At 43.7% G+C, this 22,561-nt stretch overlaps 2 protein-coding genes across 6 annotated transcripts in view; one reads left to right on the forward strand and one right to left on the reverse strand.

Moving 5' to 3' along the window:
- SUPT6H (SPT6 homolog, histone chaperone and transcription elongation factor) overlaps positions 1-13,131 on the reverse strand; it is a 32,225-nt gene extending 19,094 nt beyond the window's left edge. Inside the window, exons 1-8 of one of the 2 annotated variants that reach the window (XM_035027707.1) lie at positions 12,825-13,131; positions 3,414-3,555; positions 2,481-2,639; positions 2,308-2,384; positions 1,757-1,949; positions 1,435-1,519; positions 547-820; positions 65-166 (exon numbers count right to left, since the gene is read on the reverse strand). In XM_035027707.1, the coding sequence (XP_034883598.1) occupies positions 65-166; positions 547-820; positions 1,435-1,519; positions 1,757-1,949; positions 2,308-2,384; positions 2,481-2,639; positions 3,414-3,522 (999 nt within the window). In that variant the 5' untranslated portion in view covers positions 3,523-3,555; positions 12,825-13,131. The remainder of the gene's footprint in view (positions 1-64; positions 167-546; positions 821-1,434; positions 1,520-1,756; positions 1,950-2,307; positions 2,385-2,480; positions 2,640-3,413; positions 3,556-12,824) is intronic. The other variant, XM_035027708.1, reaches the window with a different exon arrangement.
- A 101-nt stretch (positions 13,132-13,232) lies between these two features.
- On the forward strand, positions 13,233-22,405 carry SDF2 (stromal cell derived factor 2). 4 transcript variants are annotated; one of them, XM_035027714.1, is made up of 4 exons: positions 13,252-13,445; positions 13,710-13,870; positions 16,752-16,993; positions 21,738-22,405. In XM_035027714.1, exons 2-4 carry the CDS (start codon positions 13,762-13,764, stop codon positions 22,023-22,025), a joined length of 639 nt encoding a protein of 212 aa, XP_034883605.1. In that variant the 5' UTR covers positions 13,252-13,445; positions 13,710-13,761; the 3' UTR covers positions 22,026-22,405. The 4 variants fall into 4 exon arrangements, with proteins under 4 accessions (XP_034883604.1, XP_034883607.1, XP_034883605.1 ...); XM_035027717.1 differs by having other exon boundaries at positions 16,752-16,948; XM_035027713.1 differs by lacking the exon at positions 13,710-13,870 and having other exon boundaries at positions 13,233-13,445.
- Positions 22,406-22,561: the final 156 nt, after the last annotated feature.

Consider the following 22,561-nt stretch of genomic DNA (forward strand, 5'->3'; position numbering starts at 1 on the left):
AGGTCTTCATCTTGATGAAGTGGCTTCCAGTTCATGTCAAACAGAAGGATCTTTTTTTGGATACCTGCAGAGAAATGGTTGGTGTGGCAAAGGCATTCCTGTAGATCCAGTCAGCTTCTTCTTCTAGTTCATCATCTTCAGCCCCCTTAACTGGGATGGAGCGGAGCTGTGGGGGATAAGACAACAATGAGACTGACTTTATCCTGTATCCCCTGTGGGAAACACATACCACTTCAGGAGAGAAACGTGTGTCCCAGACACATATTTCCGGCACCCTGGAAGAGTGTTGTCCTGGCATGAAGTAGATACCTTATGTATCTACTAAAGAAAGAGTGCCATTTCAAGAACCATAAGCAGCACAAGAGCCTTCTCTAAGAGCTGGACTCCCTGCACCCCCTGGTCAGGTGGGGTTCAAAGCCAACTTCCTACATACCATTCAATATCAGATTGTTGTTAGACTGTTCCTCTGCTACAGCGCTTGGAGCAAGGAGGCTCAGGGCAGTGATTACAGATGGGCAGAAGTTACAGAAGCTGGAGCTTTCTTACCTGGAACCTCTCAGGCAGGTCGGTGGCTCGGATTTCATTGTCTTGATCTGTGAGGTGGCTGCTTTCTAGCTCGCTGGGCTCATACATCTCGAAGATGCTCCTGCGGCTCACACGTTTCTTGGTGGTCTTCTTGGGGCGCACTCGGATCTCACCCTCAGCCTCATCATCTTCATACTCATACTCTTCCTCCAGTTCTTCATCATACTCATTGTATTTCTCAAACTCATCATAGTCAAAGTCCACACCAAAAATCTCCTGGGCTTCCTGCAGGGCCCTGTGGGTGACAGCAAGAGGCAGTTGGCCCAGGTTCTGGTGAGAGGAGAGAGATGCAGCCCATGCATAGGTCCTTGACTTGCCCCAAAGGAAACAAGATTAAGAGAAAGGTAAATGAAAAAAGCATATTTACTGTGGAATAAAGACTTAGTTGGGGGATATTTCTGGAAGAAAAAAAGCCCATGGTTGGTATGTGCCAGTGTCAGGGATCAAACAGCAACAGGGCAGATAGGTCCATACTCTGCTCAGCAGATCCATCTTTTCCTAAGACATTACAGTTTTCCCTTAGAGCAAAAGCTTTCCTGCAACAAAATTATACTTAGAAGGCCAACATATAAATAAATAAACACGGAGCTGCAGGTGTAGAGGGAGGCTGGATGGAGGCCTACACACATGTGACTCCACCCTGAGCCCACACTGGCCCTATAATGCAGAGAGCTCTCAGGGCTTCTGGAGCAGTCTGACATTCCTGCCTAGTAAAGGTTATCTGAGGTGGGGAAGCAAAAACGTTGAGAGCTGGGACGTCCCATTTTTGGCAGAAACCTCTGACATCCTCCTTCCTGACTATGTCTACTCAGATGCCTTTATCACCACCCCGTACCAGACCCCACTCACGCATCTGTGTATCCAGGAAGCTTTTTCCGCCACTTAGGTTTTTTCAGAGGCTGTCCATCATCATCCACAATGAAGTCATCAATGTCTGGGCAGGGAAGGAAGGGATTAGTATTCAGAGGCAGGGCATGACCCAGGACTGAATGGCTTTAGTTCCTATGTGAGTGGCCAGTGAGGAGAAGAGTAGGGAGGCTCCTGCAAATGAACTTCTTTCTGTCAAATGCTGGGGGCCTGTAGCTGAAGAATGGTTTCCCACCCTGCTCGTAGGGGCTAAGCAATCCCAACACCCACCCAAACCCAGGCTTCCCAGCCTGATGCCACATACCTGATTCTTCATCATCTTCCTCCTCCTCCTCTGGAGGAGCCATGGGGGCCTCCACGGCTTCCTGCCCTTCTTCCCCTTCCCCATCCTGGAAGATCTCCTCTGCAATTGCCTCTTTTTCATGTTCCTCTTTGCCATATTCCTCCTCGTCGTCATCTTCGTCATCTGACATTTTTTTGACACGTCGGTATTTTTGCTAGGGGTGGGAAAACCTGTCTCATCAGGGTCTGAGGGGACTGGCATAAGGATGCTTGCTTTCTAATCTCATTCCCATTTCCCCACCAAAGTTCTGCTGACCAAGGGGATGGCAAAGAACACATTACGTGATGCTCTTTCAGCACCAAGGCCCACCCTTGAAACTCTGACAAGCCTTTCTCTAATAGGTACCCAGAACTGGGATGCAAATCTAGTTGCCACAGCACAAGGGCACAGAGCAACTTTCTCTTCACTGATGCTTCCCACACTGTTCTGGAGGTGCCTCATCCCCCAGAAATCACTGAATTTCAAGGCCTTTTTCCTTCATCCCAGGGACAGAGACAAAGAATGACACTTACTCCTCTTTTGACTTTGACACCCAAATTCTCCTCAATGAGGTCAAAATCATCATCCTCCAGGCGGTCATCAAAAGATGCTGGAGAAAACAAAGTGTTACGCATGGTGACGGGGAGTCCCCTTCTCCACTGCAACTTCCACCCCAGCCTCGCTTGACTGAGGAGAGACTACTCACTGCGTTTTCTCTTCTTGTGGCCAACATCATCTTCTGAATCACCAGAGTCACTACCCTCATCCTCCTCCCCTTCATCTTCATCGTCATCATCATTGATAAAGCCTTTCAGATTGCCTTGCTCATCCTGATCATCTAGGTTCTCCTCCTCCTCCTCCTCATCTGGAAAACATGCATGTTTGAGGCATGGAGTTTGGGTAACGGGCTGAGGTGGGGCAGGGCCACCTGCTTTACTGTGATTCTCTCTCTGCTCTGAAGCTAAGGATATGAGTGCCATGTTAACTTTTCAGCCTCATCTAAAGATGTAAAACATGGCCACTGACTTAGAGGAGCAGCATCTGGAAAAGGACGATCTCCTTTCTATGTTCACCATCTGTCTTTAGGCAAGATGATTTTCCTAATTACTTGGGCTCTTCAAAATCACACTAGGGGCTTTAGAGCCACCAATAATCTTTGTTTTCCTCTTAGTTTATAAATTCAGCGGCTATATTACTTCTTTTATCCATAATTCTTTTGATAAAACTTACGTTTACCTTTGTCTTTAAAGCTATTTCATGGTTCTACTCTGCTGAGGGTCACTAATGGTTGACTTTGGCCAGAGAAATAGGAAACTGGGCACATAAATACCAACACTCCTAGGTCTCTACAAGAGGAAAACATTACCTATGTATTTATTTGTTGGTTTACTGTCTGTCCCCTCCCAGTAATGTAAACTCCACGACAGCAGGGTCTTTATTTTATATTTCTAGTTCTAGGCACAGCGCCTGGCATATAGCAGATGCTCAGTAAGTATTTTCTATAAATTACTGAAAATTCTCAAGCTGGTACCTCATGTGTGATAACTTCTGTGCTCAGCCTGAGCCTTTCATCAGCAAGAATCCAACTATCCAAAGCTTAGCAATAGTGGGGAGAAGCTTGAGGCTGGGGCCTCCTCACCGTCATCCTCCTCCTCCACAAATTTCTTGGTGACTCGGGGCACCACTTCGCCTTCATCATTGTACTCTTCCTCTGACTCTTCGGCTTCGCTTTCCACAAAATCAGACATGGCTGCAGCTTCTCACGGCCTGCCTAAAGATGACTAGGGAAGGAAGGAAGATGGGAATAAAAAAAAAATGAGACACATGACTTTACAGAGTGCCCTTAAACCTTTCCACAAACAGCCTTTAGCCACATGCCACTGTTCTGCCTCCTCAATCATTCCCACCTAAGGAGGAGACAGTAAGAATCAGATGGCTCCATCGCATCCATTTTCCACTCCTCCCATGGTTACTCCTCTCTCATGTGCCTTTAAAAAGATGATTGATTACACTGGACTTCTTATATAGAGTTGACTCTCCAACAGCAGGAGTTTGAGCTGCATGAGTCCACTCACAGATTTTATTCGATAAATACATAGAGTACTGTAAATGTATTTTCTCTTCCATGTGATTTTCTTGACATTTTCTTTTCTCTAGCTTATTTTAAGAATATGGTTATAGTACATATAACGTCCAAAATGTGTTAATTGACTATTTAGTTTATCATGTTATGTTATCCCAGCCAACAGTAGGCAATTAGTAAAGTTTTCAGGGAGTCAAAAGTTATATGCAGATCTTTGACTGCGGGGGAGGCCAGTGCCCCTAACCCCTGCGTTGTTCAAGGGTCAACTGTAGAACAAAGGATTTTATCTCATTTATCATTTGGGGGCAGGAAGGGGTGAATGAGGAAAGAAATTAGTGTAGGAGTGATTACAGAGGTAGGGATATGTAGCAGTGAGATTATATGACTCGCTCATAAGAGATTTGGGAAACAAGTGTGAACTTAATGCCTGGCTGCTGACAGAGTCAAAAGGTAAATTCTTTCCAACAGATTAAACGACACTTCATGAACCTGAGCCACTTGTGTGACTACTGGTTGGGAGCATTTGGGTGGAGAAGGGGTCTCTTTAGAAACATTATTTTTACCATAACTCTATTTTTACCATTTACCTCCCCAGCAAAAAAAAAAAATTGAAAGTGACTTCCATGGCCTACAAAATAAAGCCAACATAGTTAAGTGCAAAGATTGCTGGGCTTAAGAGAAAAGATCAAAACCTGGTCCCATCATCTACCAAATATATAAGCTAAGCAAATTATTGAATTTGTCTGGATATCAACTTCTTCATCTGGAAAACAGGAATAGCACTACCTACCTTGTAGAGTAGTTAAGACTATTACATGACACAGGGGAAAGAACCTAGTTTACGGTTTCAATAAATGTTAACTGAGTGTGAATTTGAATTGTGGGCCTAATTTTCCTTAGCATTCTGTAATTTTGTACCAACCAGTCCCAACTTTTTCTTCTACTTCCCCGCTTTCGGACTCATCCAGAGCCTGGAAATGGCAGAACCATAACATGGGAGTTTTCTGGGCCTTGTAGAATTTATTTATTACATTTATTTATTTAAACGTAATAAAGGGAGGGGGAGGGAGAGAGACTCTCAAGCAGACTCTGCACTGAACACGGAGCCCAACGCAGGGCTGGATCTCACCACCATGAGATCAGGGCCCAAGCCGAAACCGAGAGTCAGATGCTTAAATGACTATCCTACCCAGGCACCCCACGCCTCGTAGGACTTTAAAAAACAGCACACATCACACACATTGTAACATCAAGATTCTAGATTCTGGAATCCTGAAGCTGGCTGCTGATAAACTCAGCATCAGTCCTCACCTTGTCCTGAATTATGGTCCACCGTGTATGTGCCCATTTTCCACAACTAAGACCATAAGCTTCTGGATGTTAGAGACCAAATCTAATTGAAGGGCTAATAAAAACCATGAAAATATAAATGACAACACGAGAGCATCAGAAGGCACTTCGTGATTCTGTACCAAGTAACATATCCTTCTAGGTGCTCTGCACAAAACAGGAACAGCTAAATATCTGTTAAATAAATTACTTGCTTTTTCATATTGTTGCCACCTTCCCAGGGAAAGATGGCAGTGGGATGGGAAAAAAGAGGAGGCTGGCTAACAGTTACCTGAAATGGTCTGAGCTCTAGTAGGAGCCTTAAGTGCTATGGCTCTAATTTTTCTGAAAATTACCTTACTGATATCAACTTATACCACAACCAATTAATTTAAGATTGAACTCAAGAAACAAAACTGAAGGTACTGAGTTCTGGTGGAAAGGGAGAGGCAATGATATGGTCTTATGTTCAATTTCAGGCTGAGGTTTCAGATGCCATTCAAGCTTTACTGAATGCCTGCTGTGTACATACATTCTGCTTGGACCTAGGGATTTGAGGATAAATAGGATTGTTTGTTATCAAGGAGCTGACTTCTGGTAGAGGGAGAGAGATATGAAAATAAGGACCACAGAACAATTTTACGTATTCTATGTAGAGAGCAGGCACAGGAAGAGAATTAGAAACAAACCAACCCACAACACTCACACAAAACCCAAGCAAAACTAATACAGGCCTTTCCTTTAAACAATTAAAAAAAAAAAAAAAAGCGCCCAGAGCAATAGTAATCACACTTCTACCAAGTTCCAGACACTTAAGGAAGGAACACCTGTTAACCCCTACACTGTCCTAGGAGTTACAGTGCACTTTCTCCATTCAACAAAGGAGATGACAGACTCACAAAGTTACTTGTTCAAGTTGATACAAATACCAACTGCAAGAGCTGAGGTCTGAGTTAAAGTGTGTCTGACTCCGAAGTCACAGTTGTACAGTTGTTTCTAATATATCAGTAGGTCTCCAAGTGTGGTCAGGGGACCACCTCTTCCCATCTCTCATGAGTGTACAGTGGAGTTTTCCAGAGGTAGTATGATGTGCAGTATCACAACACTGAATGCAGAAGCAGATATGAAGATTAAAAAGATTTGGGGGGCGCCTGGGTGGCTCAGTCAGTTACGCGTCGACTCTTGGTTTCGGCTCAGGTTGTGATCGCAGGGTGTGGGATTAGCCCTGCATTGGGTGGAGTCTGCTCTCCCTCTGCCCCCCGCCCCTCACACTCCTGCGCACACACTCTCTTTCTCAAATAAATAAAATCTTTAAAAAGATTTGGGGAAAAAAAGTAGAACAGTGTCACGCTTCTCACTACTTTTGAAGATTACAATTGTTTTTTATAAAAGTATTATTTATGTTAAAATGTAGTGAGCTTATTATTTTTTCCCCAGCTTTACTGACATATAATAGACATAAAACACTGTAAGTTTAAGGTGTATGATGTGTTAATTTAACATACCTGTATACTGCAAAATAATTACTTTTTTGGTGGTGTTTTATTATGATTTCAAAATGAATTAATATACCCAATTTAAATTTCTTATTTGGTAAACATCAAAGTATAAAAATCTCACAAACATCAACAGATACAACTCACATAAACGTCTTTGCAATCTTCAATTACATTTATAAAGGGGGTCCTAAGATTAAAATGTTTGAGAGCTGCTACACGATACAGTGACATACCCCACAGGGTGGTGATACAAGTCTTACGGTGAGATTGATGCTCTTTTTTCCCCCAAGACTTGTGTCCTTAAGGTAATATACTTTCAGTACTGTAGAAAGTGAGGATCTAAAACTACTAATTAAATCTGGTGCTCTAATTTGAATTCTGACATCACCCCCCCTGCCCCGGCCCTGAACTAAGCCATTAAAAATAGATTTGGGTACAGCAGCCCCCACACATGGCTTGCTTTAATTAGGCTATCAGACCCACAAATTCAGTCTTACAAGGCCTCAACATCTTCACATTAAATGCCAGCTCCTGCAGACCAGATGCCCTCCAGTCTACTTAACAGAGAGAAACAGACAGCCTACCTGATGAAAACAACAGCTTTTTTTCTGTCCCGGGAGGCAGCTGGTGCTCTGTGCTACACGCAGCTTTTCTCCCATTGCCTAGGTTAGCAATAGAGTACATGCTGTGCTCTAGTGGGGGGAATGCTTCCAGTCTAGCTCACTGCCAAGACTTTCAGTTAAAAGAGGTGTGCCAGAAGCAAGCCTGACTTGCTGCAACTCGCAGGAGCTAAATGTGCGGAGGGTTCCGCAGCAGCACTGCAGGCTGAGGTTGGCAAGTCGCAACTATTCCCCAACAAAAATACTCTTTATTAGCGTATGATTATTATTAATGTATGATATCTCAGCTGAGCCCAGCACAGTTCAGGTTTTTTATTTAGTACTTATGCTCTTGAATTTTCCCCACATTCAGACCGTAAGTTAAATGTGCTAGTGAAACAGGTCTAGAAGGGGCACGGGGTAGCGAAGGGAGGCTTCTCCAGGCAGAAGCACAGCTGCAGTCCAAGATGTGGCTCAAAGGGAGAGGTTGGCCGTTACCATGACATTCTCTGGGAGAGGAATGGAGCTGGGATCACACTGCCACAGGGAGGCCCTCGGCAGTCCCTCCTTTTGAACAAGATGATGTAGGAGGCAATTAAAAGGAGACCAGAGCAAAAAAAGATGTCTGTTAATTCCCTTCACTGCCAGCTTCAATTAACATTTACTTCTATATATACGTATACATATAGGATTAAGCTCTGTGCTGGGACTTGGGTATATAAAAATGAGTAAAATATGTTTTACTTGGTAGAATTCACAATCTATATCAAAAAACTTGTAAATAAAGTTATGACAAAGCACAATGAATGTTGTATTATAGTTATACACCAGGACTACGGGAGCAATATGAGAGAGAGATGTCAGAGAATGCCTCAGAAAAGGTGATGCCTGAGTTGAGAGGACTTAAGAGAATAATCTGGAAAAAGCAACATGAGCAAAGGCTTAGGTTTGAAAGGGCCTAGTGGTATGGGGAACAGCCCCATAAGTCTGGTGTGGAGTTTCAACTCTAAGACATTCTGTATTTTATGAGCAAAAGCCTGGGACTATTCCAAAAGTGTTCACAAGTGACTACCCAATTTGGAATTCAAAAACCTGAAAGTTTAATAAATGAAGTATTCAGAATCCACTTAAGACAAGTTCTTTTAAATTCAGAAATCTTTAAGAAAAATCCTAATCAAACCAAATCAAGATGATAAAATAAAGAAAAAGTGAGGGGTGCCTGGCTGGCTCAGTCAGTAGAGCATGCACTGATCTCAGGGTTGTAAGTTCAAGCCCCACGCTGGGTGTAGAGATTACTTAAAAATAAAATCTTAAAACATAAAACACACACACACAAAACAGAAAATGTTAACTCTACCTATCGTCATTTTAATGTGCACGCCACATTTATAGGAAATAACTTTTTTTTTTTTAAAGTTTTATTTATTTGACAGACAGAGACAGTGAGAGAGGGAACACAAGCAGGGTGAGTGGGAGAGGAAGAAGCAGGCCTCCTGCCGAGCAGGGAGCTCGATGCGGGGCTCGATCCCAGGACCCCGGGATCATGACCTGAGCCGAAGGCAGACGCTTAACGACTGAGCCACCCAGGCACCCCAGGAAATAACAATCTTAGGATCTTTCCTATTTTTTTTTTAAAGAATTTTATTTATTTGAGAGAGAGTGAGTGAGAGAGAGCACAAGCGGGAGTGGGGGTGGGGAGAGGCTGGGGAAGAGGGAGAAACCGACTCCCCGCTGAGCAGGGAGCTTAATGCGGGGCTGGATCCCAGGACCCTGGGACCATGACTTGGGATCATGACTTGGGCAGAAGGCAGACGTTTAACCAACTGAGCTACCCAGGCGCCCCTCTTAGGATCTTGCAATATCAGAGTATAGAAAGCATTATTGTTAATGATGACTAACATAAGTAATTTAAGAATACAAGTTATCTCTGTTCTTTCCACATTTCCTTGCAGAATAAGTACAAAAGAGGAGCAGAAACAACTGAAATATGTAACCAGAATCAGAATCCCTGCAACAGAGGCTGGGAGTTAACTTACCGAGTTTTGTGCCACACACACTGGGGAACATATTCCTGCCCTAGCACAGGGGTTATCAAACCACAGAGGGCCAGAGCTGCCACTGTAGCACAAAATCTGACACTGATGATATGTAAATGAATGGGAGTTGCCTAATTTACTGATGATATGTAAATGAATGGGAGTTGCCTAATTTGGCCAAGGAGCTTTAATTTGTTGACCCATGATCTAGAAGTACAGGAGTAATTGAAAGAACTGGTGACTGAGGTACCATGGGAGCCTGTAAGAGTGGACTCCAATCTGGTTTTGAGGAAGTGACTTTGAATAAAGACTGTAAGACTGTGGAGGAATTAGCTAAAGGGAGGAGCTGCCTTCTTTGGTGGTCATGCAAGGAGCGGTAGTGTTGGAGGAGAGCACTTCCAGCACAAGGCCCAAGGCCAGTGGCAGGGCCAGTGAGGGCCAGCTTGACTAGAGAGAGGGAGGAGGGTTCATAATGGAGTTGGAGTGAAGTCATAAGGATCTTGATAGGGTAAGTTAAAGATTTTGGACTCTAAAAGGTGCTGGGAAGCCCCTGCAGGGTTTTAAACTGAACTTAGTTTACTTGCTAATTCAAAGAAGATTTATTTAATGAGTGCCTACTACCTGTCAGGCACGTAGAAAAAAACAAAGTCCTTCTTCCTAGGATATCTACATTCTGGTGTAGGAGACAAACCACAAACAAAAGAAACCTTGCTATAAGTACTAGGAAGGAAATAAATACCCTCACCTCTGAGAGGGTGACTTTAGGCTGAGATGTCAACAATGGGTAGGAAGAGGTTCCTGATAGAAAAGGTGGGGAAGAACTTGGCATATGGTAGGCAATGTCCTAAGACCAATGTGACCAGAGAATGGTGAAGGCAGCAGAATGGGAAAAAGAGGAGGGGCCTGCTCAAGTGGGGCTCTGAAAGCCACGGAAAACCACTGGAGTGCTTTAAGCAGGGAGACCTGGGTGGAAACAGGGAAAACTGAGGATACCCCTGTTGTAGCCCAGGCAAAAGATGATGGTGGTTTGGAATAGGGTGGTAAAAGCGGAGATAGAGAACAGAAAACAGATTTGAAACATATTTTGGAAGAAGTGACAGGACTTACCAAACTTGGGAAGGAGGGTAGTAAAGGCAAAGAATCCAAGATGATCCCCAGAGGTCTGGCTTTGGTAACCACGTGGATGAGAGTACGTCTTAGAGAGGGAAGATCAGGTTTGGAGTGATGGGAAAACCAAAATGTTCTTTTTGTTATGTTAGATTTGGGATGTCTAAGAAACATCCAAATGGAGCTATTAAATAGGCATTCTGTATAAAATTCTTTTTTTTTTTAAGATTTTATTTATTTGACAGAGAGAGACACAGTGAGAGAGGGAACACAAGCAGGGGGGGAGGGAGAAGCAGACTTCCTGCTGAGCAGGACCCTGGGATCATGACCTGAGCTGAGGGCAAACGCTTAACGACTGAGTCACCCAGGCGCCCCTCTGTGTACGATTCTTGAACATAGAGGAGGCAGGGCTAGAGATTTGAACTTGACAGTTGCCACCTTTCAGATGGTAATTAAAGCCACGGAGACTGGATCATCTAAAGGAAGTATGCAGAGAGCCCAAGATTAAACTCTGAAGGAAATTCAACATTTAGACCCTAGGTAGGGAGCAAAAGTGGCTAGCAAAGGACACTGAGAAGGAGCAACCAGAAAAATGGAGACAATCCAGGAGCTAAGTGTTAATGAAACCAAGAGAAGAGAGTTTCTTCTTCGTCGTCGTTTTTTTTTTTTTTAATATTTTATTTATGTATTTGAGAGAGAGCAAGTGGGAGGGAGAGGAAGAAGCAAGACACCCCATTTAGTAGGGATCCTGATGTGGGGCTCTATCCCAGGACCCTGGGATCATGACCTGAACTGAAGGCAGATGCTTACTGACTGAGCCACCCAGGAGCCCCAAGAGAGTTTCAAGACAGGAGTAAACTGTGTTGCATATTCCAGGGATTGAGGAAGGTAAGAACAAAGTATCCATGAGATCTGGCAATAAAGAAATCATTAGTAACCTTGACCAGAGAAACTTCAACCAAGTGGTCAGAAGAGAAACCAGACTAGTAGAGCCTGAAAAATGAATAAAATTTGAGAAAGTTGACACAGATAGAAATCTGGCTGTGAACGGAAATAAAAAAAGTAGGATGATAGTTGGAGGGGGATGAGGGAGGTTACCAGAACATAATTTGTATGTGATGGGAAAAGATTTTTATGGAGAGGTAGGATTGGGTGATTGATTTTATCAGGGAATAATGGAGAGGAAGAATCCAAGGATTTTACACAGGATCCTTATCACAGTGCCATTTATTGAGACCAAGAACATAGGAGCAAGGGCAAATTTATTTGCCTCCAAAGACCATTTGTTTCCAGTATACTACGTGGGCTTCCCTTCTGGCGAAGGTCTATTGAGGGAGAACTGTGAAACGCGACAGCCTCTCTAGATTGCACCACTTCTAGACGTGATTAATCTCTTAATAAGGTTTAAACCTCTTAGGGAGTAACTGCGCTAATCTAATCTAGTAGCCATAGAAGCAATCTAAAGAAGAATGTATTTGCACTGGTTGAGGGGACACAAGTGATGGAAAAGGGCTCTAAATTCAGGTGATGAGGGAGCAATCATACTTTTGTAATCAATACAGTGAAGACTTTAGAACCGGTACCTTCCAAATAAACAGTGCAAGTAAGCTTTTTTTCTAGAAGAAATTAATCAAATTCCAAACTGTTTACATTCTCCATGTTCATTAATAGCAGCGGTGTAACTCAATACTCCCTTGCTACTTCTGATATTACAGTGAATTTCCAAGGATGTATTTTCAGAGAGCTTAGGCCTCTTATTAAAGAAATATAAGTATCACTTCTTGAAACAACCAAGAGAAACGAACTGCTCCAGCTGGTTCAAGGGACTGCCTGAAGAGAAAGGCAGAAACTGGAAGATAATGAAGTTTTGACTCAATAGCCCATTCTGAGGTTTGCGGTGGGCGGTTGATGGATGCAACCATCTATAAAAAGTTCTAATTTTATTTTCAACAATACGGAAAAAGATGGTATTTGGCATCGCCCTCTAGCCTGATGGCCTAGCTGCTGAAAGATCCGTAGGTTTAACATCCCCAGAACAAAAAATTTGATCACCTGATCCTGACTCAGAAGCCCCAAGCCCCTTCCATTCCCAAATCCTTTGGCGTGGCCCAATTTTCACAAGCTTTCGAGAGGACGGAATCCCAGGAAGCCTGTTGATACAACACGGCGCCCAATTCACGGGTTCCGGGTAGCATAGGGCTGGGAAAAGCTCTGAGACTCTAGGCAACTACTCCGGTTTCCTTCTCCTTTTCCCTTATAGACCAGGGAAGGCCGGGGGGGGCCCCCTTCTTCCCGCATACGGCTCCCCAGTACCTCTTCCCTTTCGGGACCAGGCCCTAGGAGCCTGGTTCCTCACCTGACCCATTCGAGAAACACGCTTTCCAGTTCGAACTTTACCTGCCTGAAGCCCGCCGCTACTCCGGAACGCTAAACCCCCACCGAGGAAAATGGAGTCGTCGAACCGAGACTGGGAAGGGATAGTACGGACCCACCGTATGGCCCCTCCGCCGCCACCGCCGCCGCTGCTGCGTCAACGTGCTACGTCACTTCCGGCTCCCTGTCACTGGGAGTGGGCGGGCCATTCCTTGCTCTCTTCTCCCACCCGGCTCTCGGGGCTTCGTTTAGGAGGGCGCGAAAACTGGCCGAAGCGGTTCAGGAAGGTAAGTGTCACAGAGACTTGGGAACAGAGCTTGGGGATCGGAAGCGTCAAGACTAGTGGCTTCCTAGGGCCGCTCTAGCCAAAGGAACCATAAAGACTAGACTTAGGGCTTCCTCATTTCCTCCTCTCTGTGGTTCCGCCTGCAGCTTCCGCTTCCGGGGAGGGGCCGAGTTTCCTTCGAAGATAGGGGCTCTGCGCTACAGCTAGGATGGCTGTGGTGTCCCTACTGTTGTTGGGGGGTTTGTGGAGTGCTGTGGAAGCGTCCAATCTGGCTGTCGTTACGTGCGGCTCTGTGGTGAAGCTACTCAATACGCGCCACAACGTGCGACTGCACTCGCACGACGTGCGCTATGGGTCAGGTACTGCCACCCGGGTTCGGGTGGGCTGGGAGGGCCTGGTAAGCTCCGGAGGGGGCGGGGCCAAGAGAAAATCTGAGGGGTGTGGTCTGGGAAGGTTAGGGGAGCCCGGGGGCGGTTCCTGAGGTCTAGAGGCGGAGAATCGGAGAATTGGGCGTAATATCAGCTTCTATCTGGTGAGCTACGTATCGGGCACATTACACATATACTCTTTTGGATTTATAACATTCCTACGAGGTAGAGACGATTGTTATCCTCATTTTACAGATGAGGAAACAAACTCAAATAAATCGCATGCTCAGAGCCTTGCAGCTAGTGAATGACAGAGACGGGGTTCGAACCAAATCTGTCCAGTTTCAAAGCCTGCTTTCAGCTACTCCAGGCTGGCACTACTCAGTGCGGGAGAGACAGACATGTAGAAAATTACAGTAAGTGCTGTACCTCTGAAGTCTTGAACTCCAAGACCTCACTGTTTGACTATATCTTTCTGTTCTAGCTGTTTTGCATCTTAAGCTTGCTTTTCAACCCTTTTCCTTTGGCCTCTTTTTACTCACACTTTTCTTGTGAAGAATTTAAAGCACTCAGTGGAATTGGAGAGGAAATTTAGAGGGCTTTTTAACATAGGATATTAAAATGCTTGATTTGGATTCATTTATAATTTAGCAATTATTTGTGGATTCATTCAGTACAGATTTAATAAACTTTTTTTTTTTAAAGGTTTTATTTATTTATTTGACAGAGACACAGCGAGAGAGGGAACAAGCAGGGGGAGTAGAAGAGGGAGAAGCAGGCTTTTGGCAGAGTAGGGAGCCCGATGCGGGGCTCGATCCCAGGACCCCGGGACCACGACCGGAGCCGAAGGCAGATGCTTAACCGACTGAGCCACCCAGGCGCCCCTAGATTTAATAAACTCTTATTACGTCCCTAATATTCTAGATAGAGGAGATATAATAGCCAGTCACCAAGTTACAGGAAAACAAAAACTGACAAAGAGAAAAAAGTTCAGTTGGTGAGATGTGAGATGCATCTAAGATGATTGCTAGATTTCTATCTTGGATGACTGATGATGTTATCAAGTAAGAGAGGATGGGGGCTAGTCTACGGTTCATGATTCTCAAAATGTGTCTGACTAGTTAGACTAGGAAAGGACTGAGTTGTCATTGTTGGTATGTTTTATGATCCTAGCAGCCAGTCAGTGAACACTTGCTGTGTGTCCAGCTCACTACTTTTTAATTTGATCTAGTTTCCTAGTTTGGCTCTACTAAATCAGAATGTGGGAGAGAGGCCTGACAATAGGAATCTGTAGATTTGAAAAATTCTTCAGGTGCTTCTAATGGTCAGCCAGATTTGAGAACCAGATTCAGTCTGTGCGGAGCCTGAGGTAGAGTTAAGTACATCATGGTACTGGGTGGGGGTTGGGGGGGAGTTAAAGATATGGGGAGAGTGAGATTGCGCAGGATGCACTGTGGTTCTCAATCTGGTGTCGATTTGAATCACTTGAAAAACCTGTTGAAGCATGTATAGATGCTTTTGTTCTGATCTCCAATAAGTATTTAAGAATGGATAAGGATAGAACTCTGGGTAATCCCAAGGTTTAAGGGTGGGAGAGGAGTCTACAGCCATACCACCCTGAACGCACTCCATCCTGTCTGATCTCTGAATGATGGGAGAGGAAGTGAAGGGTTGAACAGAACCTGAAAAGCTAGAAGGCACAAAGTATAGACTGTGGTTTAGTGAAGCATGGCAATGACTGAAGGCAAAGCTAGGAGGAACAGGCGAGAGTAACTAGGAAAGTGTCTTGAGTGCATTTAAAGAATTGAGTAGTAGATGAAGGCTTAGGGAAGAGAATATCCCTGGAGTTTATATGAGAGTGGTCTCTGATATAACTTGACAGAAAATAGTTTCTTGGGAGGCCATGTGGTAGAGTGGTTAAGAGTGTGAGTTCTAGAGTAGGGCCATCTAAGTTCAAACCCCAGCACTGTGTCTTGGTGCTGTGTGACCTGGGGTGTACTATTTAGCTTTTCTGAGACTCCAGTGTAAATTGGGGATGATGATAACAGTAATACCTACCTTAGAGAATATACGCATGTTATCAAATAAGAATATTCAGGTAAAAGGTTTGATTTGGTATCGGTCATTTATTTATTTATTTTTTAAAGATTTTATTTATTTGACAGAGAGAGATGGCAAGAGCAGGAACACAAGCAGGGGGAGTGGGAGAGGAAGAAGCAGGCCTCCCGCCAAGCAGGGAGCCTGATGCGGGGCTCGATCCCAGGACTCTGGGATCATGACCTGAACTGAAGGCAGACGCTTAACAACAGAGCCACCCAGGCGCCCTGGTATCTGACATTTAGAAAGTGCTCAGTACACATTAGCTGGCTAGCAATTATTAGATGTATATTTTCCTTCTTCTTTTTAAGCCTGCAGCTATGTGTTTAACCTGGTACCTTTTAACCATAACTGTACCTCTTTAGGCAGTATTAACCAAATTTAGAGGACTTATGAATACTTTTATAACCTATTGATCACTCATGGGGGAATTCGGGAGCTGCAGTGATTGCTTGGATTAAAGTTGACAGCAAAAGCTGGTCTCTGTTGTGAAATGTGACAGATGTTTTGATTGTCATGCATAGTGAACATTGAATAATATTAAACATGTTTCAGTTATGTGACATATACTAGGGGCTACCCAAGTTATTGTCTATAGGTATATAATACTTGTATATATATGTACATGTACTGACATATTTTAGGGGCTATCCAGGTTATTGTATATAGGTACATAATACTTGTGTTTCAGAAAAATGAACGTAAGTTTATTTATTTAGTTCTGTTTGATGCAAATTCTTTAAGAGTTTTCTATCACACATTTAAGTATAATTTATCAGATAACAATACTATATAAACCTATTTAGTATTTTTTGTGTATTTTTATAATGTTGTAGACAAAGAAATATCAAGCATAGGGTTTCCTCTCCACTCCTCCAAACCTGTTTTATAATACAGGGCACATCGGGGCGCCTTGGTGGCTCCGTCGTTAAGTGTCTGCCTTCGGCTTAGGTCATGATCCCAGGGTCCTGGGATCGAGCCCCTCATCGGGCTCCCTGCTCCGCGGGAAGCCTGCTTCTCCCTCTCCCACTCCCGCTGCTTGTGTTCCCTCTCCCGCTGTATCTCTCTCTCTGTCAAATAAATAAAATCTAAAAAAAAAAAAAAAAAGGTTTATAATACAGGGCACATTATTGGCCTTAGGAAAGAGGGGGATTAGGTTGAGCTCACTCTTTTCTTTTCTTTTTTTTTTTTGGACTGCAGGTAGTGGGCAGCAGTCAGTTACAGGTGTAACCTCTGTGGACGACAGCAATAGTTACTGGAGGATACGGGGGAAGACGGCTACAGTGTGTGAGAGAGGAACCCCCATCAAATGTGGCCAACCCATCCGGCTGACACATGTCAACACTGGCCGAAATCTCCATAGTCACCACTTCACCTCACCTCTTTCTGGAAACCAGGTGAGGTGGCATCCTGTGGATCACTCGTGCCCTGTGCATTACTCAGTTGAGTTGTCTAATATCTTGGTTCTTAGCCCTTTCTTTTCTAGGTGTAGTTGTTCTTTTTTGTGCAGACATGGAGAACTGGCTTTGTCTCATAAGTGTGAAGGAAATTGTTTCTGGGCAAAATAGAGACTTTACATCTAGATGAAATCAAGAAATGAGAAAAGATAAAATAGGTAGAAGCATATCATAAGTCATCTTGATAAATTCTACAGTAAAGAAACCCAATGTTGACACATGAAAAGAACTCAACATCACTAATCATCGGGGAAATGTGAATCAAAACCATAGTAAAGATATCACCTTATACCTGACAGAATGGTTATAATCAAAAAATAAGAAATAACATGTGTTGGTGAGGATGTGGAGAAAAGGGAACCCTCGTGCACAGTTGTTGGGAATGTAAATTGATGTAGCCACTTTGGAAAACAGTATGGAGGTTCCTCAAAAAATTAAAAATAGAAATATCATATGATCCAGTAATTCCACTATTGTGTATTTACCTAAAGAAAATGAAAACAGGGGCGCCTGGGTGGCTCAGTTGTTAAGCATCTGCCTTCAGCTCAGGTCATGATCCCGGGGTCCTTGCTCTGCAGGAAGCCTGCTTCTCCCTCTCCCCCTGCTTGTGTTCCCTCTCTGGCTGTGTCTCTCTCTGTCAAATGAATAAATTCTTAAAAAAAAGAAGACACTAATTTGGAAAGATGTGTACCCCTGTGTTTATTGCAGCATTATTTACAATAGCCAAGATACAGAAGCAAACCAAGTGTACATCAGTAGATGAGTGGGGGGTTGCCTGGTTGGCTCAGTCATTAAGCGTCTGCCTTCGGCTCAGGTCATGATCTCAGGGTCCTGGGATCAAGCCCTGTATTGGGCTCCCTGCTCCATGGGAAGCCTGCTTCTCCCTCTCCCACTCCCCTTGCTTGTGTTCCCTCTCTCGCTGTGTCTCTTTCTGTCAAATAAATAAAATCTTAAAAAAAAAAAAAATAGATGAATGGGTGAAGAAGATATAGTGTATACATATATACATGATAGAATATTACTCAGCCATAAAAAAGAATGAATTCTTGCTATTTGTGGCAACGTGGGTGGACCTAAAGGGTATTAGGCTAAATGAAATGCAGAGAAAGACGGATATCATATGATTTCACTTATATGTGGAATATAAGAAAACAAATGAACAAACAAAAAGCAGAATCAGACCTATAAATGCAGAGAACAAACTGATGGTTGTCAGAGAGGAAGGGTGTGGGGAGATGGGCAGAATGGGTGAAGGGGAGTGGGAGATTACAGGCTTCCAGTTATGCAACGAATAAGTCACAGGGATAAAAGGTAGGGCATAGGGAGTATAGTCAGTGATATTGTAAATATCACTGTTTTGAGGAATGCTGGTCAAGTATACTATAGGGTGCTCCTCCATTAGGATTTGTCTGATGTTTTTGTCATGATTAGATCAGACTTAGAAATGTTTTTAGGAGGAAGGCCACAGGGGTAAAGTGCCATTTTTATCACATCATGTCACAGGTACATACTATCTACATGATTTATAACTACTGAAATAGTGTTTGTGATGTTTCTCCTATAAAGCTATTTTTTTTTTTTTTAAAGATTTTATTTATTTATTTGATAGAGTGAGAGAGCACAAGCAGGGGGAACAGTAGAGGGAGAGGGAGAAGCAGGCTCCCCGCCAAGTAGGGAGCCCGATGCGGGGCTCGATACCAGGACCCTGGGATCATGACCTGAGCCGAAGGCAGACGCTTAACCATCTGAGCCACCCAGGCGCCCATCCTATAAAGCTATTCTTTTCATCTCACCGCCCCCCCACCTTTCTATATTGTGTTTTTGGAAGTAAGTCATTATGCATAGCCCCCACTTAAGGAATGCAGAGTTATGCTCCCCCTCCTTTAGATAGATTAGCTAAAAAATTTATTTGGAATTTTTCTGCATGGGTATTTGTCTCTCCTTTACTTATTTATTTAATCATTTATTCATATCAGTATGGATTCATGAATATTTTATACTTTGAGTTATGATCCCATACCACTGCCTTTATTTTGTTGCTCAAGTTGTTCCAACTTTGGCCATTGGGAGCTCTTTTACTTGTCTCCTGTGTCCATTTGACATATTCCCATTTTTGTGTATGTGTGTGTGTTAACCCTTCCTTTCTTTCTGGCACTGAAAGATACTCTAGGCTCATCTTGTATATTTCTTGCCCCAGTCCTAGAATCAGCTATTTCTCCAAGGAGTTCTGTTTCCTTTTTTTGGAGAATGATATTAGAAACCATGATCTTAGCCCTTACATGAGCTTGTTGCTGCTGGGGTGTTGTCTCTTTTAGGCCTTCTCACCTGACAGAACAAAGAAGGATGTATATGTATATATAGACATAACTATGAGTATTTTTATGTATAACATCTGTATCTGTATTACGTTAAACATGAATTCCTATTGATGTCTCCAACTATAATCCATTACCATTTAGATCATTCTAGCCTCCTTCCTTTACTTATTTGTAAATTTCCACACAGATACCTGGTTTCCACCACTGTCATCTATTTACTTGTTCAGTTCCATATACAAGTATAGAATTGTGGGGCGCCTGGGTGGTTTGGTTGGTTAAATGACTTTTTTTTAAGAAATTTGTGTGAGGGGCGCCTAGGTGGCTCAGTCGTTGGGCGTCTGCCTTCGGCTCAGGTCATGATCCCAGGGTCCTGGGATCGAGCCCCGCATCGGGCTCTCTGCTCTGCGGGAAGCCTGCTTCTCCCTCTCCCACTCCCCCGCTTGTGTTCCCTCTCTCGCTGTCTCTCTCTGTCAAATAAATAAATAAATAAAATCTTAAAAAAAAAGAAAAAAAAGATGTTATAGCATCAGCATTTAAAAAAAAAAAGAAATTTATGTGAGAGAGAGAGCACGAGCAGGGGTTGGGGTAGAGGGAGAGGGAGAAGCAGACTCACTGCTGAGCGTGGAGCCTGATGCAGGGCTTGATACCAGGACCCCAAGATTAAGACCCCAGCAAAGTCAGATGCTTTTTTTTTTTAAGATTTTATTTATTTATTTAACAGTGCACAAGCAGGGCGAGCAGCAGGCAGAGGGCCAGGGAGAAGCAGGCTCCCTGGAGGGAGCCTGACACAGGACTCCATCCCAGGACCCTGGGATCATGACCTGAGCCGAAGGCAGACACTTAACTGACAGCCACTCAGGTGCCCCAAGTGTCTGACTCTTGATCTCAGCTCAGGCCTTGATCTCAGGGTCATGAGTTCAAGCCCGTGTTGGGCTCCATGCTGGGCCTAAAGCCTACTTAAAAAAAAAAAAAAATACACAGCAATAAACAAATACACAATCAACAAAAGTTGCACTCAAAACTTTACAAGTATAGGGACGCCTGGGTGGCTCAGTCATTAGCCGTCTGCCTTCGGCTCAGGTCATGATCCCAGCATCCTGGGATCGAGCCCCACGTCGGGCTCCCTGCTTGGTGGGAAGCCTGCTTCTCCCTCTTCCACTCCCCCTGCTTGTGTTCCTTCTCTTTCACTGTCTCTCTCTGTGTCAAATAAATAGGTAAAATTAAAAAAAAAGAAAAAAAAACTTTACAAGTATAGTAGGATTGTTAATTAATTGTTCCTTTTGCCTTTAGTCTTACAGACTCTATTTACAAATGAATGCTTTTAATCTAAAATTACATAGCTTAGCATGTTTTTATAAATTTCTGAAATAATCAGTAACTTTTTTTTTAATGACTTTCCACCTTTTTTTTTTTTTTAAGGTTTTTTTATTTATTTGTCAGAGGGAGAGAGCACAAGCAGGGGGAGTGGCAGGCAGAGGGAGAGGGAGAAGCAGGCTACTGCTCAGCAAGGAGCCCGATGCGGGTCTCGATCCCAGGACCCTGGGATCATGACCTGAGCCAAAGGCAGACACTTAACCAACTCAGCCACCGAGGCATCCCATTAACTTTTTTATTGCAATAGAAACTCTGAATATTTGGCCTTAAGAGGAATGGGATTAGAAGAGAAGTGGAAGAACTCTGCTATTATTTACTCTATTTCATTTAGTTCTCACAATTATTCTATAAGGTGATACTGTCATGAGTTGTTTTTTTTTTTTTTAAGATTTTATTTATTCATTTGAGAGAGAGAGAGAACAAACAGGGAGAGCGGCAGAGGGAGAGGGAGAAGCAGACTCTCCGCTGAGCCGGGAAGCCAACATGGGGCTCGATCCCAGGACCTGGAGACCACGACCCGAGCCCAAGGCAGATGCTTAATCGACTGAGCCACCCAGGCACCCCTGTCATGAGTTTTTAGAGGAGAAAATGAAGGAGTTACACAGGAAGGAATGGAATGGAGCAGAGATTCAAGGTCTGCCAGTTTCCAGAGCCCATCGCCCCCCTTTCAACTTCTGTTGCTCACTGGGTCGGTTAAAATGTAGTTAAGGGAATGAGGCAGGAATATTTAAAGTCAAATAACAACAGTAAGGCTGTAATAGAAAATATAAAGCCAATACAGGATTACTTGCAAAGTAAATGTTTGGAACATAATCCTAGGGCAACTGATTTCATGTACTTTGTGTCTTTCTTTTTTCACAGTTTCTTTTTTTTATTTTAATTTTTAAAATGTTTTTCCCACAGTTTATTTTTAAACAACACTGGAAAGCCTCTTATTTTTTACTCTTAGGTAGCCTTATTTTTCTTCTGTTGCTTCCCTCTCCCTTCCAAGCCTGTGTGTCAGTCATGCTAATATCGCTACCATTTGTGTCTTTTAGGAAGTGAGTGCTTTTGGTGAGGAAGGTGAAGGCGATTATCTGGATGACTGGACGGTGCTCTGTAATGGGCCCTACTGGGTGAGGGATGGTGAGGTGCGGTTCAAGCATTCTTCCACCGAAGTTCTGCTGTCTGTCACGGGAGAACAATATGGTCGACCCATTAGTGGGCAAAAGGAGGTACATGGCATGGCCCAGCCAAGCCAGAACAACTACTGGAAAGCCATGGAAGGCATCTTCATGAAGCCCAGTGAGTTGTTAAAGGCAGAAGCTCATCACGCAGAGCTATGAGTCTGGAAGCTGTGACCCATGTCACCACACAGTGTTCATGACATCTGCTCCACCTTGGGGTCCCTGCCCCAGGTTCCCTGGGCAGTGGCCATGTCAGCACTGAGATGAAGACGCATGACAGAAAACAGTGGCTGTGTTTGGAAGCTTCAGCCCTTCACACTTGAATTGGTTGTTCTCCCAGAGTTTGGGTCAGTTCTTTTTGAGTACAGGACTTGCTGGTGAAGGAGCAGATATTTTTATTCATAATGATAAAACAGAAACTGAGGGAGATATTCCTCTTAATTGGGAAATTTTTACTCATCAGAAGCTTGGCATCATGGATTATTGATGTGTGACTTTTCTCCTTTCTCTAAAATGATAAAGAATTTCATTATTAGTCACCAGTGTTGTCATTTATTAGGTGTGCTATTTCATAATCTCATTGATCCTTGAGTCTGACACAAGTCAGTGCTGTCACTCTAGAGATGCTGGGAGGGGCGCCCAGGTGGCCCAGTCGTTAAGCGTCTGCCTTCCGCTTAGGTCATGATCCCAGCTTC

This window comes from Mirounga leonina, unplaced genomic scaffold, assembly GCF_011800145.1.
Source record: "Mirounga leonina isolate KUSES-001 unplaced genomic scaffold, KU_Mleo_1.0 Mir_200, whole genome shotgun sequence".
NCBI lineage: Eukaryota > Metazoa > Chordata > Mammalia > Carnivora > Phocidae > Mirounga > Mirounga leonina.

Coding starts and splice junctions, on each gene's coding strand:
- SDF2 (XM_035027713.1), top strand. CDS start 13,295: ATGGCTGTGGTGTCCCTACTGTTGTTGGGGGGTTTGTGGAGTGCTGTG. Junction 13,446..16,751: donor CGACGTGCGCTATGGGTCAG/GTACTGCCACCC, acceptor TTTGGACTGCAG/GTAGTGGGCAGCAGTCAGTT. Junction 16,994..21,737: donor CGTGCCCTGTGCATTACTCA/GTTGAGTTGTCT, acceptor TGTGTCTTTTAG/GAAGTGAGTGCTTTTGGTGA.